The sequence below is a fragment of the Nicotiana tabacum genome, chromosome 8 (assembly GCF_000715075.1).
Source record: "Nicotiana tabacum cultivar K326 chromosome 8, ASM71507v2, whole genome shotgun sequence".
Classification (NCBI taxonomy): Eukaryota; Viridiplantae; Streptophyta; class Magnoliopsida; order Solanales; family Solanaceae; genus Nicotiana; species Nicotiana tabacum.
The window spans coordinates 187902209-187919893 of record NC_134087.1 but is presented as its reverse complement, the minus strand read 5'-3'; the positions used below and the strand labels follow the sequence as shown (position 1 = coordinate 187919893).

The window sequence follows — 17685 nt, the reverse complement described above, 5'->3', positions numbered from 1 at the left end:
CTACTAAAACAGCCCCAATTACAAAAGTCCTATACTAACTGTAACTGATTAGTAATGAATAGTAATCAGTTCATCTATCTATTTCTTTGTGTCTAAATCTATCTTTCTGTACAAGTTTTGAATCCGTTCCATCTGTCTTTTGCTTCTATTTTCTAAACTAAGGGTTTTGTATCTACATTTCTCTTTTATTTGCTTGCAAATTACTTGAGTTCTTGTTACCCGATCATTCCATACCGCTTCATTCCTGACTCTCCATATTGCATAGACTAGAGCTGTATAGGCTGCATGTAACAGCCCAGCCCGCTAGTGATATTGTCTGCTATGGGCCTAAGCCCTCACGGGTTTAAAACACGTCACTAGTGTCTAAAATATGTTAACTTATATACCCAGTATCCCTCTTGTGTTTTGCCGACGTGAAACTCTGTTTAAAGTCTGGGATGTTACATACACCCCTTCTTATAGACTTAGGGCCCTCGGTAAGATTTGCCCCACTGCATGAGATTCGCTTACTGAGGTTTGCCCCGCCTAACCGGGATTTGCCTAAAGTCAGTTGAACTCTGACCCACCATCAACAAGGTTGACACAAGAATGGCTCTGATACCATCTAAGTAAACTCCCAACCCCACTATTGCATAAAAACTCAAAGGACAAATACTCAAAAGTTGATAATTTTTTTCTAATGCTTACTCAAACTTGATATTAAGATGTTAATGGTAAATCATCATTCACTGTGACATCAGCAAAATATCCAAGGATATTTAGCATTTATATTTGGTAATAAAAGACTTTTATTCGAAATAAAAACTACTTTAAGGTTCATTGCATAATGAGACTAGTCTAGGTAACATAATGCCCATACTATCTCTAACAAAAGCATGAAAGATAGGGGAGGGGGAGTCGGGTACAACAAAAGATTTTCAAAAACGTCCAAGCTACATGTATTTTTTGCTAATTAGTCCGCCACTCCATTAGCTTCTCTATACACGTGCTTTAGGGTTGGATTACCCGCATCATATAATAGGGACTTGCAATCATCAATCAAATTTTCGTAGAGACAATTATCGTTAGATAATAAACTGATTAGTTCTTGAAAGTCAGTTTCGATAGTTAATGGCACTAAGTTTTGTTTTCCAAGGCAAACTTTACCCCATAGAAGAGAGCTAGTGTTTCCATGTAGATGTTAGTAGCATGTTATATTCCCATATTGAAATCCAATATAGTACATGTAAAAATTTTGAAGTACAACACAAAATTTTTAATTTTCACCTGTAGAGAAATTTGCGAATTCTAGTATAGTATGATGAAGTTTTACATATAAAAGTATCGAGGTCTAGCTTCGATTGTTGGAGTGATTCTGTATTTTTGGTTAGAGTATTTTATCCAAATTTTCTCTTTACACTGCAAAATAATTAATTTATCAGTTCAATTTAAAAGTTGGCTAAATTCTAATAATTTTAGTTAGATAATAAAATATCTCTAACTTCACTAATTATTTGAAATAGAGTGGAACTACAAAAAGTGTTTTCATATTATATTATTCAACTCAAAATAGTACGATTTTTTTTGGAGAAGGTAACATATGTTTATATTAATATATAGCCTTCACTAAATTTGTGAAATCACCCATAATTACAAAAGGAGTGCCTAAAAAGAAAATAAAAATACTTATAATCCTTGGTCTTCTCACAAGGAATCTAGAACATCAAAAATGGATTCATGATCCTCCAAAAACTTTCTTTTACACCAAAAACAGAAAAGAGCTAAAATTTCATCTTTGTCTTCTGGATGTTACTCGACTTGTATTCAAAACATCTCTGGTTTCTCTCTTCCCAGATTGTCCACCATATGCAGGCTGAGACAATTCTCCATCTTTCTTTATAACTAGAAAGGTTGCCCTCTTTATTCCAGCAGCTAGAACATCAACAATTCTTCCAGGCATTGCCTATTAAATTCTCCTTAAGCTGATAAAAATTCTCCATATCTGTATAGTGAATTTGCAATGCAAAAAGAGATGACTAATTGTCTCTGCCTCCTCTCTACATAAGCAACATCTAGAGCACAAGTGAAATCCTCTTTTAATTAGATTATCTTGTGTTAGAACCGCTTCTTTTGCTAGTAACCATGTAAAGCAAGCAACCTTGTAAGGAATTTCTTATAAGCAAACTTAACAGAAAACTTCCCGTGCCTATTCCCTTACCATATGATGAGATATTGATTAGATTTGATTCCACTGAATAGCTCCAAAGTATTGCAAAACTCAATTACTCTGTCAATCTCCCGATCATTTAGAAGTCTTCTGAAGGTAAGATTCCAACCTTGATTAGTCCATGCCTCATCTAATGTTGCTTGTTGTTGTTGATTCAACGTATATATGTCAGGAAAGAGTAGCTTCAAAGGTCCTTGGCCTAACCAATTGTCACCCCACAAGGAAATCTTCATACCATTTCCTACTTTGAACTTGAATTTGTTAATCACTTTTGGCCACAAATTCCTAATTGACTTCCACAAACAGACACCATATAGACTTCTCACTGGTTTGGTGGTCCATTTTCCTTCCATTCCATACTTCTCCCTAACTACCTCTCTCCACAATGATTGCTCATATGCCCGCAAATTTTCATAGCCACTTCATCATCAAACTCTGATTCTGAACTCTCAGGTTTTTGATTCCCAATCCCCATGTCTTCTTGCTAGTAGTTAGATAGTTCCATTTAACCAGATGGAACTTCTTCTTCTCACTGTTTCCTTCCCATAAGAAATTTCTTCTTAATGCATCAATTCTCTTCACTACATTGACTGGAATTGGAAATGGAGACATCATATAAGTAGGCATGACATCAAATACAGAGTTAATCAAGGTTAGTCTACCCCCATAGATAGATATTGATTCTTCCAGTTTGCTAGCTTCTTTTCACACTTCACCAGCACTCCATTTCAAATTCCTTTTGATTTGCTCTTGGCTCCCAATGACATTCCCAAATATACAGTAGGCAAGTCACCTACATTCCCACCAAGAATATCAGCAAGACTTTGTGGCTCTATTACCTCATTGACTGGATAAATGAAGCTTTTGTACCAATTTATGTATAGCCCAGAGGTGGCTTCAAAAAGAATGAAGATCACCCTTAGTACTTTCAGTTGTTCTCTATCAGCTTCACAAAACACCAATGTGTTATCAACATACTGCAAGTGGGAAATCATCATGTTGCTATCAGCCCTACAATTTACCTTGAAGCCCCTGATACAATTGTTTGTCTGAGCTCTTTTCAGCATATCATTCAATCCTTCCATGACAATAATGAATAAGAAAGGGGATCCCCTTGTCTCAGACCCCTCTGAGAACGAAAAAACCCAGTTGGTGCTCCATTAATGAGTACTGAAAAGCTCATAGTAGAGATGCAGAATTTTATCCAATTAATCCATCTTCCACCAAAGCCCATTTTCCTGAGGGTTTGAAGGAGAAAATTTCAGTTCAGATGATCATATGCTTTCTCTATATCCAGCTTGCATAGTATCCCAGGTTCCTTGCTTGTTTTCCTTGTATTAACACATTCATTAGCTATTAGGATATCATCCATGATTTGTCCGCCTCTTGTGAATGCCATATGTTGAGAATCCACCAGTTTGTTGACCACCTTCTTGAGCCTCTTAGTCAATAACTTGAAAATAATCTTGTATATACTGCCTATCAAACCGATAGGCCTGAAGTCTCTCAGCTCTTTGGCCCCCACCTTCTTAGGAATCAAAGCCACAAAAGTAGCATTAAGGCTCTTTTCAAATATTCCTTGGTCATAAAAGTTCTGAACAACAGCTACCACTTCCCTTTTAACCACATCCCAACAGTTAGTGAAGAAGGCCATTGAGAATCCATCTGGGCCAGGTGCTTTGTCTCCAGCACATGCCTTTACACTATCCCATATCTCTTGTTCTCCAAATGGACTTTGTAGCATTAAGTTATCTTTTGGTGTAATCATCTGGTTATTTCTGATGGTACCTAGTGGCCTCCACTCCTCTTCTTTCGTGTAGAGCTTTTGGTAAAATCTGATACCTTCCCCCTTGATATCTTCAGGATTCTGCAAAGATTCCCTTTATACTATCAACTGATCAATATTGTTATATCTCCTGTGAGCATTAGCTGTTCTATAGAAGAACTTGGTGTTCCTGTTTCTTTTAACCAAAGGGCCCTGGATCTTTGTCTCCATGCTACTTCTTCATGGTTTGCAATCTCCTCAAACTCTATGGACAATGAAGTTTTTATGAATATTTCCTTCTCTGTCAGGCTCCTTTGGTCGTGTAACTCTTCCAGCTCTGCAAGTTGGCTGAGGATACTTGCTTTCTGTAATGCTAAGTTGCCTTGGAGAGTTTTGCTCCATTATTTAAGCTTTGCTTTCAAGGCTTTAAGTTTAAAAGCTAGAATGAAATCAGGCCTTCCTTCACAAGTGAAAGAGTTCCACCATTCTTGTATTCTATCTTTGAATCCTTCAATCTGTAGCCACCAGTTCTCAAACTTAAAGTATGATTTGACTGGATCCCAAGTACCACATTGAATCATCAGTGGGGAATGGTCTGAAGTAACTCTATGAAGCAATAATTGTTTTATGTTTCTAAAGTCTTCATTCCAGTCAGCAGAAATCAAGAATCTATTCAGTCTAGCTACTATTACATGCCTGTCACCTTTTCTCCATGTGTACTTTCCTGATAGCTGGATGTCTACCAGTTCAATGTCTTCAATAAAATTTGAAAACTCAGTCATAGCTCTTGATTCTGGAGCAATTCTTCTTCTCTGATGGGAACCTTACAGTATTGAAGTCCCCACATACCACCCAAGGTCCACTAAAAAGACCTCTTGCACCTACCAGTTCCCACTAAACTTCCTCCCTCTTTCTTGTGTCATTAGGAGCATACACGGCTGAAAGATACCATGTGTATTCCTGAGTCTTACCTAAAAATTTATAGGTAATTATATGTGCTCCCACGCACCATCCATCCCCCTTTCATATTCTACCATCCCACATTACTACAATACAACCTCTAGTCCCATTAGCTTCTAGTTGGTGCAAATTTCACCCATCTATTACCCCATAATTATTTTACTATCTCCCTGATATCCCCTTATATTTTATATTCTTAGAAACAAAAAATCTCTGCCTTCCAACTAAGTATCAAACTTTTAATCAATCTCCTTTTTCTAACTCTATTAAGTCCCCTAACATTCCATGATATAATGGTCACTAACATTGGCCATGACTGATAATGCATCCCCTCCTGCTTCTAGTTCTATTACTCTTGAAATTACTTCTAATATCCAGACCTTTAAGCTCTTTGAATCCTTTTTTCTTTGGAGTCTGAACCACCTGTGTAACTTCTCTCCCTTTGTTTGCTTGCCTTCTATTGTCAATTTTCATGAAAAGCTCTGGTTCCTCTCTCTCGCACCCGTTAAAATCCACCCCAAATTCTTTGCCCAATCTGATGATATTCTGATGCACCCAAATCGATGCCTCAAATTCCAGATCTTCTTCTACTTCTAAGCTTTGATGGTTTAGAGGCACTGCTTCTTCAATTGCTCAGTCCACAAATATATCATGTTTTTTTGATTGCATGTGCATGTTGTTGTAGTCCTCTGAATCATCTCCCTTCCCTTCGTGCTCAGCAATAATCGACATAGCATTATCCCCAAGAATAGATTCTTGTTGATTTTCCTTATCTCCATCATTGTCCCTCTTTTCTTCCTTTTATTCTGGATTTTCGTTGTTTCTACTGTCCCTGGGCTCCACTGCGTAAGTGGTTATTTGATTTCCCACAGAACTTTCAAAATGTATAGCTGCTACCTCTTCATTAAAAGGATCTGGCATAGGCTTTGTATTGGGCAATTTAAAAGCCTTTTCTTTAGATATAAATTGCGCAAAAAAATCTAGGCCCAATTCCTTTAAGTTATATTGCTGAGAGGCCTTGTTAGATATGACTAAAGAGTCACGTGACTGATCACATGACTTATTAGGGATAGGCTGTACTGGTTTCGAACTCCTCACGTATCCCATCAGAACTTTATAACATTGAGCCCCTCCCTTGATATCTGCTTGTCCTCTATTACCCGTTGGTTCAAATGGTTGTCTTCTCCATTTGCACCGATGTATGTTCTCACTGGAGCTTCACACAGATCTGGATCTCAAAGACTACCCCTTCAAATTCTATCTTCATTGCTTTTGGGACAACAGATCCATCTCCTCTAACCTTTATTCTTGCCCATTTCAAGTGATTTTTAAGTTCCATCTCCTCCTCAGTTTGAATCCAGCCACCACAAAATTCCCCAACTTCTTTGAATACTTTTTGGGACTATATATGTAACGGAAGCCCTACTAGCTTAATCCATGAATGGTTCATCGTCTTATATCTTGGAACTGACCCCACCATCGGATTCTACCATTGAAGCTTAACTTTGTGTTTCTTCCAGTACCAGTCGCCTCTCAATACATGGTTAGCGATTAATTTCGAAGAGAATTCGAAAAGAAACTGATTATGATCCATCTCATAAATATTGGTTCCATGTGCTTGCTTTCAAGAATTAGATGCCTATCTACGAATTTCCGATAAAGTTGCAATTTTGAAACTTTCTTTTGGGATGAACCCCACCAAGCACCTGCCTAGCAAATTGTTGTGTGTTAAATCACCAGAGATGCGCATGATGTCTCCTTCTTGTTGGACCGCTGCTTTATTCATTTCTCTGCTTGCCCATTTATGATTTCTGCCTGTGTTTGAGTAAAGAAGACCTTCCTAAATTATTTTGGGAGCATTAATGACAATCCTCCTTACCCTGCTATTTATGAACCTTTCAATTTTTGCTGCAATATCTAACCATCTTGAATTGAATGCCACCTCTGGAACAATAATAACTGATCTCCCCCTGCCTTGGACCCTAATGATGGTTATATAACGACCATATTTGTTGTAGTTCTTCGCACAGAATATTTCTGAGTAATGATCCTTGGTTTTCCATCTTTTCACATAGTTTCCCTTCATCTTCGATGCTTCCTTTAAATTTTTGCACAACCACACCATCATCTTCTCTCTGAATGTAGTCATTCTAATTAGGTTCCTTCCTTTTTCTATCCATTCGTACCATTCTTCATCATTTGATGAGCATCTCACAATTTCATATGACTTGAAGCCCACTGCAAAATAGATGATGTTGTTCTCCCTCATTGCAGGATTTTCACGTTAGTATGGATGAGCAAATGACTTTAACTAAAAAAAAAAGAACAAAATGACTTTTAATCAGTGATCACAGTAAGTGAACACTAGGTTTTAAGAAAGAAAAGGAGGATTTCGATGAGAAGGTACACCGGAAAGAGTAGTTCTACAATCCCAGGAAGTAGGAAAGAGAGCATCCATGGAGAATGTGCCTGAGAGCATTTTCAAGACTAGCTAAACTTTGGTGAATTTTTAAATAGTACAGATTTTGAAACACTTTATATTTTCAAAGTGGTAGATAAGAAGGTTTCAAGTGGTTGTAGTTGCTAGCACACCATTTAAAATGATATTTAAAGTTATGGAAACTATATAAAAGCTAAGATAATTTATCTTTTATCTCAATAAGATTCATGTGCTATATGTGATTGTATCCAAAAAGTAAGCGACCTTTTGTTATTGGAGACATAACGTTAATTTTATAATGAAAATTATTTCAAGCAAATGCACTTTCCCCTTTTTCCTGATAGAATAAACACCCATCTTTTTTCTTTTGATATTTCTAGATTAATTAAATCGATTTTTCGAAATTGATCAGGTAAAAAAAAAGAACTCAAGATTATAGAGTCTAAAGAAAGTTGATTAGTTCGCCTCCGCTCAATTGAAAAGTCGAACCTAAGACGGTTTTATCAGCTAACCAGTCTCGAGCTGGAATGTCTATATATATATTTTTGTATGTATAGACTGTCACAACCCTAAACCCGGACCCGGTCGTGATGGCGCCTATCGTGAAAACAAGGCCAGATGACACACACCCAATTCATTTAAGCAGTTAAAATAATACAAATTAAGTCTTTAACATAATAATAATCCCAAAGTAAAGGTGAATAAGACAATTTGCGAAATAGACATAACCCGACGTCGCGGTGTCACCATTAAAAACATGAAGGGTTTACATAGTCTATTACAGAACTAAAAAAAGAGAAAATAAGATAGAGGGAGAAGCACTGGGCTGCGGACGTCGAGCAGCTACCTAGTGAAATCTCTGAATTCGCCTGAGCTGGAAGAATCAACACTCGCTAGCGGGATCTGAAGCGCCTGAATTTGCACACAGGGTGAAGGGAGTAAAGTGAGTACTCCAACTCAGTGAGTAATAACAATAAATGAGGGATGAAAAATAAGAAATCACGTAAAAGCATATCAGCATGCTATAAAGAAGTAGTATAAAATTAGTAAAAGCAATGAAACAGTGAAAACATATAAAGACACCTTAGTTTAGAATAAGCTTCTTTAAAACACCTTTTTAACAGTTAAACAATTAAAAGAAAAGCAGCAAGAATAGATAAACACATAAAAATCCACCCCTCGGTAGAATATAGCATGATTGAGTACAAGTATAAAATCAAAACAGTGAGGAAATATCAGTAAAAATCCCCTAATGGTCCAAATAGCTGGCACGAGGCCCAAATATGGCATTCCGCCCAAAACATGATGATAGCAAATAATTTTCAACCAAATACGCAGTAAAACAGTCATTCGGGACGGAGTAAGTCACAAACCCCAATGGTGCACGACCCCACGCTCGTCATCTAGCGTGCGCGTCACCTCAATATAGCAAAACGATGTGTAATCCGGGGTTTCATACCCTCAGGATAACATTTAAAATCATTACTCACCTCAATCCGGTCCAAACTCTAGCCGCGAGGCCTTTGCCCCTCGAATCGGCCTCAACTCGCATCAAATCTATCCAAAATCATAATCACAACGTCAAAATATGCTAAGGGAATGAAACCCATGCGAAAATAATCAATTTACAACATAAATCCCGAAATTAACCAAAATCCGACCCTCGGGCCCACGTTTCGGAATTCGATAAAATTTACATCAACAGATTCCTTATCTCCCCACGAGTTCATACATATCAAAAGTCTCAAAATCTGACCACAAATGGCCTCTCAAATCCTCAAGTCAAGGTCTCCAATACCAAGCCCTAGTTTCCCAATTTTTAACCCTTGATTTCCATAATTACAGCCCTAATCCGTGAAAAAATTCCATAGAGACGAGTTTTAGGTTCAACAATCTTGCCTCCAGACGTTATCCCTTGATTCCCTCTACAAAATCTCCCAAAAAGCTCCAAAACCGACTTAGAAATGGTGGAATAACCCAAAAATTCGCGAAGGAAATAATTTATACCTTCTGGCCTAGGCTTTTTGCACCTGCGGTCCAGCTACCGCCTCTGCGGTCCGCTTCTGTGGTACGAGACTCCTCACCTGCGGTCTTCACTTAAATGACCATTTCCGTATCTGCGGTTAAAAACCTCGCACCTGCACTATTGCAGGTGTGCCCACTTCACCGCTTCTGCAGTTCCTGATGACCTTCTCCTTGGCCGCATCTGCGGCTGTCTCTACGCTTCTGCGAGCCCGCACCTGCGGTCCTCTAGCCGCAGGTAGTGCTGTATTCTGGGCTGGGCCTGGGCCTTCGTGGGCCAAACGGGCCGGGCTTCATGGGCCTGGGCTCTGGCGGTCCCGGGCTTCGTGGGCTCAATGGGTGGAACCGGCCTGTGACGGGCCTAAGCCCACATGGTCATGGGCTTAACGGGCCGGGCTCGTGGGCTTCGCGGGCCTAGCGGTTTTTTTAAGGCAATTTCTTGTAGTATCATGGCTATATTAAAAATATATATGTAGTATATATGTAGATCTAATTATTAAAGTGCTTGACGAAAAAGAAAAATAACAAAACAATAGTAAAACACTAAATTGTCATGCATAATATATTGTCTTGTAGTATATATATTGTATCTTATGTATATATATTCTCTTATATATTTTCTTGTAGTATATATATTGTATCTTATGTATATATATTCTCTTATATATTTTCTTGTAGTATATATATTGTATCTTATGTATATATATTCGCATAATATATTGTCTTGTAGTATATATATTGTATCTTATGTATATATATTCGCATAATATATTGTCTTGTAGTATATATATTGTATCTTATGTATATATATTCGCATAATATATTGTCTTGTAGTATATATATTGTATCTTATGTATATATATTCTCTTATATATTTTCTTGTAGTATATATATTGTATCTTATGTATATATATTCTCTTATATATTTTCTTGTAGTATATATATTGTATCTTATGTATATATATTCTCTTATATATTTTCTTGTAGTATATATATTGTATCTTATGTATATATATTCTCTTATATATTTTCTTGTAGTATATATTGTATCTTATGTATATATATTCTCTTATATATTTTCTTGTAGTATATATATTGTATCTTATGTATATATATTCTCTTATATATTTTCTTGTAGTATATATATTGTATCTTATGTATATATATTCGCATAATATATTGTCTTGTAGTATATATATTGTATCTTATGTATATATATTCTCTTATATATTTTCTTGTAGTATATATATTGTATCTTATGTATATATTGTAGCTTATAAATAATTCTAAGTAAAGACAAAGAAATATTGCGAAAAGATATTCAAGGGTAGAAGCAATAAATTTTATTACCAAAAATGGCATATCTTTCTTAGTCATCCTTCCCCCAATGGAATGAGCACAACAAGGTACTAATACCACCATTAGAAGGAAAAAAACTAAGGAAGATGTGCCAAAATACAAGTTACATATTAGTCTATGTATTATCTCTAACAAATCTCATAAATCCTTCAAGGTTCGGAGGAGGTTGCATTGGTGGTGGTGGAAAAGAAGCTTGTTCATCACCACTTCCGGGCAAAGCCGAATCCTCCGCAAGTTCCGCTATCATTTCTTCATAAGCTTCATCTATCGCCGGTTGTGCTTCTGCAATTCCAAAGTTTCTTCTTTCCGAGCGGATCCAATCTCTAAACAGTACTGATTTTTCCAAGCTATCCCTCATAGACGCTCTATGATCACCTATTTGCAGTCTTGCTTGACTGAAAGCGCTCTCTGATGCAACAATTGAAGCTTGAATTGATAAAATATCCCGAGCCATCCTTGCAAGAACCGGAAAATGTTTTTCCCTTTCCTTCCACCATTCCAAAAGATCAAAAGAGCCGTCTGGATTCTCCTTTTCAAGTCCCTGAGACAAATAAACTTGAAGCTCATTTAGATGTGAAGTTTCATCATAATTATCACCTTGAGAACCCCTGAACTCCGTCCAAGATTTAAGAGCTTTTAAGCCCGCAACTCTTTTAGACGATTGTGAGCTAGACGAAGTAGGGGTTGAAATAGTTGGCCTAGCATGCTCTAAGACAAGTTGATAATCATTATAAACTGTTTGAGCATTAATTTTAATTGAAGCTTTTGCATCTGCAAGTGTAGCAATTTCCTTATTTGAAAGATCTAAAGCCTTATAAATATTTGAATACCAAAAATGAGGACCTCCCAATTTCATTGTAGGATTTAGCATTGCAGCAAGACCATAAATAGGAGGGATAGGAAAAAAATATTTTTTAAACTTTTGTTTCATTTCATTTATAGCAAGTTCATAAATGTCCCCACCCTCACCAAATTCAACAAACAAATCAGATAGTGCTGCAATATAAACTAAACAGTTTGAAATAGAAGGATAATATTGCCCAGAAAATGCATTTGTAGCAATTTGAAAATGTTCTAAAAAATCTAAAAGAATTTTAACATTCGTCCAATCTTGAGTAGTAAGCATTTCATCATCATCCTCACCACCTACCCGAGAATTAAACGTTGCATTAATTGGGTTTCTATATTCATATGCAACTACTAAACTTTCGTACATACAATTCCATTTAGTCGGGCAAGGTTTAGGAACCTTTCTTTCTCTAAGGCCATATTCATCACATTTTTTAAAATACTCTCTAAGTCTACTTCTACGGTTTGAATAAAAAAGCCAATTAAGAGCCATTCTAACCTTTTCAATTTCTATGTTTAAAATTCGCATACCATCACCGACAATTAAATGATAAATATGACAAATACATCTAACATGAAAAATATTAGTAAATGCAGGATTTAGTGTTGTTGTAAGCATGCCTATAGCACTAGTGTTACTAGAAGCATTATCCATAGAAATTGCCATTATTTTATCGCTAAAGCAAAAATATCTACAAATATCTGCAACAGTGTTAGCTATAAACTTACCTGTGTGACGCGAATTAATTATTCTAGATGCAATTATGCGTTTTTGCATTATCCATTCCTCATTTATCCAATGACTTGTAACAGTTAGATAATCACAATCATTACCACTTCTACCAATATCAGTAGTAATAGAAATCCGATTAGGTATATGAGTAAATAAATACCGCAAATATTGTTCATATTCATGTTTGAATTTATAAATATCACTCTTAACTGTTGCGCGAGGCCAACCTTTATAAGTAGGATTAAAAACTCTTCTAATATAATGAACCCAATTAGGATTAGAAGCAAAAGTATAAGGTAAGCACATAACAGTAATCATCTTTGCTAATTCTTCACGATCTCTATTTGGATCGTAATATAAAATACCTCCGGTGACAGTGTTAATTCCTGGTTGAACTAGATTTGAACCTGTACTAGGGTTAACCGCAGAATCTACACTTGTCCCCTCTAGCTGCGCTTTCATTTGAAAAAATCTAGCCTTATCTCTAGGGTGTGTTTTTATGTGCCTAGTCAAACTACTCGTGCCGCTACGGTCTCCAGTATCTTTATGCCACATTAATTTTCCACAAGTTTTACACTTAGCCTTATTTTGTTCTCTTACTTGAGTAAAAAAATTTCAAACTAATGATGTTTCTAGGCGTTTAGCAGGTTCTCTATTAAAAGTAGGAGTTTCTACAGGTGGGTCGACCGGTGCATCAGTTGGGTTATTAAGAGGACTAGTAGGTGTATCATCTAAATCCGGTGCTTGGGTTTCATCATCATCCTCATTTTCCTCATTATTTTCTAAGATGGTTTCATTAGGATAAAGAGCATTCATAATTTCATCATCTAATCTTTCACCTGGTGCAACATTATGGTAAAATTCACTATCGGTAAATTGAAAAAAAGGGTGATCACTATCAAGAATTAAAGAAGGAGGAGGACGTCTAGGTTGGCGACTACTTTCAACTTGCTTATCTTTTCTAGGTCGGGGAGCCGGGGGAAGGGTAGTTGGTTGGCCACTACTTTCACCGGTTTTATCTTTTCCTTTACCAAATATTTTTTCAAAGAAAATGCCATATTAATTATTATGCAATCTAAACCACACAAAAATATATTCTTAAAATGTAAGAGTTGAAACGAGTTTACCGGATTGCCGAACAACTTCTTGAAAATTGAAAATCGTTGAACACTTGAAAACTTCAATTCAACAACTTCACAATTTTTCACGAAATTTCAACAATAGATTAAGTAATTGTAGTAGAGAGATTGAGAGAGATTGAAAGATATTGATGAATTGGTGAATAAAAATGAAAGAATGAGGGAGTATTTATAGTTGAGAAATGGGGAAAAGTGTAATTATATAAAGTTTGAGGTTAAAATAAAGTTTGGGGGCCAAATGACCATTTTCTAAACTACCAAACGGTAAAAAAAAACCCCAAATGGCTACTATTTAAATATGGCCGTTGGGCTGTTTTTAAATTTTTTTTTTTTTAAATTATAGCCGTTAGGCCCGGACCAGGCCCGCCAGCCGGTCCCGGGCTAAACGGTCCCGGGCTCATGGGCTTACCAAACAAGACGAGCCCGCCTCGGGCTTTAAGAGACCACCAGGACCGGCCCACCAGGCCCGTGAGGCCCGTTAAGACCGCGGGCCAAGTACGGTCCGGTTTGGGACCGGCCCACAGTGCAGCATTAGCCGCAGGTGCGGTTATGACAACAGACTACAACTCCAGCTACCATTTTCAATTTCCATTCTTTCCGTCAACCACCCAAAATCAGCTCGAGGCCCCGGGACCTCAACCAAAAGCACAAACAAGTCACATACCACTATGCAAACTTGTACCAATCCTCAAAACACCTCAAACAGCATCGAATCAACCAAAACACATCGAATTCAAGCCTAAGGTTCCAAAATCTTCCGAATTTTGCTTTTGATCAAAAAGTCTACCAACCACGTTCGAATGACCTGGAATTTCGCACACACATCCCAAATGATACAACGGTCCTACTGCAACTCCCGAAATTCCATTCCGACCCCTATATCAAAATTTCACCTACCAACCGGAAAAACGCCAAAATTCCAATTTCGCCAATTCAAGCCTAAATCTACTCCGGACAACACATTCTGATCACGCTTTTAAGACCCAAATCACCCCTCGAAGCTATTCGAACCATCGGAACTCACATCCGAGCCCTCTAACCTATAGTCAATATCTAGTTGACTTTTTCCAACTTGAGCTTCCTCAAAAGAGACTAAATATCTCAAACCTTACCAAAACTTTTCCGAACCCGAGCCAACCAACCCGATCACACATAGAATCGATAAACAAAGCAATAAGAAGCATAAATGGGGAAACAGAGTGGTAACTCATGAGACGACTGGCCGGGTCGTCACATAGACATTCTGTATGTTATACAAAAAAATTAGATAAATTTTATACACTTTTTCTGCTAGAAAAAGTAAAGATTAAACCTGGCGCAGGCTAAATATGAAAGGAAAACCTAAATTATATAAGTACGAATATGTATAATATGAAAATTACGAAGTGCCTTTGATATTTGTCGGCCCATAGCTGCACCAATCAAATTTTAATCTTCCGAACTCCACATTCAGGCTCAATATTTTTTATTATGGGCACCGATCACTGAATCCTTTCACACCAATCATCAATCACAAAACCCTTCACTACACTTTCACACCTCAGACAAACAAATCTCAATCTTAGGTGATTATGCACTGTTGCTACTTGTATATTTTACAAATTAACGTACCTAATTTTACAAATTCGTATGTTTATTTGCAGGAACATGCCGATTGAAGGTTATATCTCTTTTGCTAAGGAAGTTCTCAAAACCTTTGTTTTTATATCTCTAGACTAATTAAACCAATTTTGCATAATTGGTTAGTTAATAAAAAAGAATTCAAGATTCTAGAGTTTAGAGAAGGTTGATCAGTTCTTGGCATTCAGTTTCGATAGTTAATAGCAGTAAAAAAAATTTCAAGGCAAGCTTTACCCCATGGAAGAGAGCTAGTGTTTCCATGTAGATGATAGTAGCAGTTGTATTCTCATATTGAAACCTAATATAGTACATGTAAAGGTTTCAAAATACAACACACGGTATGAATTTTCACCTAGTATATATAAACACATGCAGAAAAAAGTTAGTTTTACTATTTTTTTCATACCTTTTATTTAAAGTATAACATTCTTAAATAATAAAGCCTTTAACTTCACATATTAATATTATTATTTATATTAGTAAGAGGTAACTTAAATAAATAAGATGTTAGACATGTATTTTCAATATGCTACCTTTGATATTGTTGTAAAAAAATATTTACTAATATGAAAATTTAAGTAATTTAATTCAAAGTTTTAATATATTTTTAGTATTAAAGAGTAGACAATCTTTCTTTCTGTCTTTTGTCCAAGGGTTTTTCTACATTTTTTTACAAACTTTAATATTGTCTAACTTGAAATAAAATCATAAAATCCATTATTGAAAATCAAAGCTTTACTAGTCTCCTACTTGAGCCACCTGTCCACCTCTGAAATTCTCAATCAAAATTTATAGAGTCTCAATTAAGATAAGACAAAAATCAGTGAATGTGTTATTTAGTTACCAATGTGAATGAAATTAGTTGAACAACACGTTCATGCAGGAGTGATCTATAAATAATTGTTGATTATTAATCAGGGCGGCTCAATAGAACTGGTGACTTAAAACTAAAATATATTAAGAAACCCTGAAATTTCTTTCATAAAATTCACATAATATTGAGAGAGAAAAAAGTCTAGATGGCTTTGATCTAGTGGTGAGAGAGCAACGTATAATGTGTGGCGTTAGGCGTACATCATATGGTATTGAACTCTCCCCTATATAAAATTATAACATTAGGTGAAAATGGTAAAAGGGAATTGAGCCTTATTCACCGTGTTTTGAACCTTACAACACTTGTCTCAGTGATTTCTTATTTAAAAAGATGAGAAACAAAAGAACTTGCTTTCTAATGTGTGCATCAATCAAATGTGATAAATTATTTTTATCTAATTTAGAGAATTTGAGTTGAAATTAGAAAGTAAACTAGTGAAAAATTATGAAAAAAGACTATAGAAAGAAAATAATATAGAATTGATGAGAACGTTAATATATTATTTAATTTAGTGAGAGAAACGTTTTATCCTATTAACTTATTCAATCCTTACTTCTACTAATTTTTTTAAAAAAATCAACAATAATTGTATAAATATAATTACATATGTTATATAATGATATAGTAGTACTTTATATTTTTGGGGCCTTAAATAATTTCTGGCATTTATTCCAAGAAAATTTTACCTCATATAGCAAAGATATACACCCTATTTATTATAAATCAATATTATTTTAGAATATTATTTTCTACAACTACCTTTCATATTTTATAGCAAAATAATTATTTATGGTATATACTTGTCACGATCCGGATTTTCCACCGTCGGGATCGTGATGGTGCCTAATTCTTAAAATGCTAGGCAAGCCAACAGATACGGTTCTAACACATTAATCATTAACCAAAACAATAATTAATAATAATTTAAACTAATCAAATATGAAGTGCGGAAATTTCATAGCAGTTTAAAACACTAATACACGACTACCCAAAAGATCTAGTGTCACAATTCACGAACTTCTAATAATTTGCTACAAATACAGGTTTAAAATAAATACATCTGCTTTCGAAATGAAAGAAAATAGGAAAACTAAGATAGAGGGAAGGGGACTCCAGGGTCTGCGAACGCAGACAAATCTACTTTGGGTCTCCTGATGGACTGAAAGCAGCAACCCAACTCTAATCACAAGGTCCGACATCGAAATCTGCATGGAAAGTACAAACTGTAGTATCAGTACACCCGACCCCATATACTGGTAAGTGCCGACCCCATGTACTGGTAAGTGCCAAGCCTATCCTCGGTAAAATAGTGACGAGACTAGGACACGACAAATAACATAAACATGGGCAGTTAAATTATATACGAGAAAATAATAATAACGGAAATTTAACATATAAGAACAGGAAGGGGGAAAACATATTGAGGGGAATGACAAATTCTGAAAATAGTACAGTACAGAAACACAGTAAGTATCATGCTTTGAACCAACGGAAATAATAACATAGCAACATGTACACAGCATCACCCTTTGTGCTTTTACTCTCGTCCTTACCATAAAAAATAACATAAACGGCACGACATCACCCTTCGTGGATTAACTCTCTCATAACTTGGCACGGCATCACCCTTCGGGCATTATCAATATCGGAATACGGCAGGCATCACCCTTCGTGCTTTATTACTCACTCACAAAACGTTGCATGACATCACCCTTCGT

General features: G+C 36.1%; 1 protein-coding gene across 1 annotated transcript; it reads right to left on the bottom strand.

The window, feature by feature from the left end:
- Positions 1-2934: 2934 nt before the first annotated feature.
- LOC142163452 (uncharacterized) lies at positions 2935-3291 on the bottom strand. The gene has a single exon (XM_075220739.1). It carries the CDS (start codon positions 3289-3291, stop codon positions 2935-2937), a length of 357 nt encoding a protein of 118 aa, XP_075076840.1.
- Between the last annotated feature and the right edge of the window lie 14394 nt (positions 3292-17685).

Coding starts and splice junctions, on each gene's coding strand:
- LOC142163452 (XM_075220739.1), bottom strand. CDS start 3,291: ATGGAAGGATTGAATGATATGCTGAAAAGAGCTCAGACAAACAATTGT.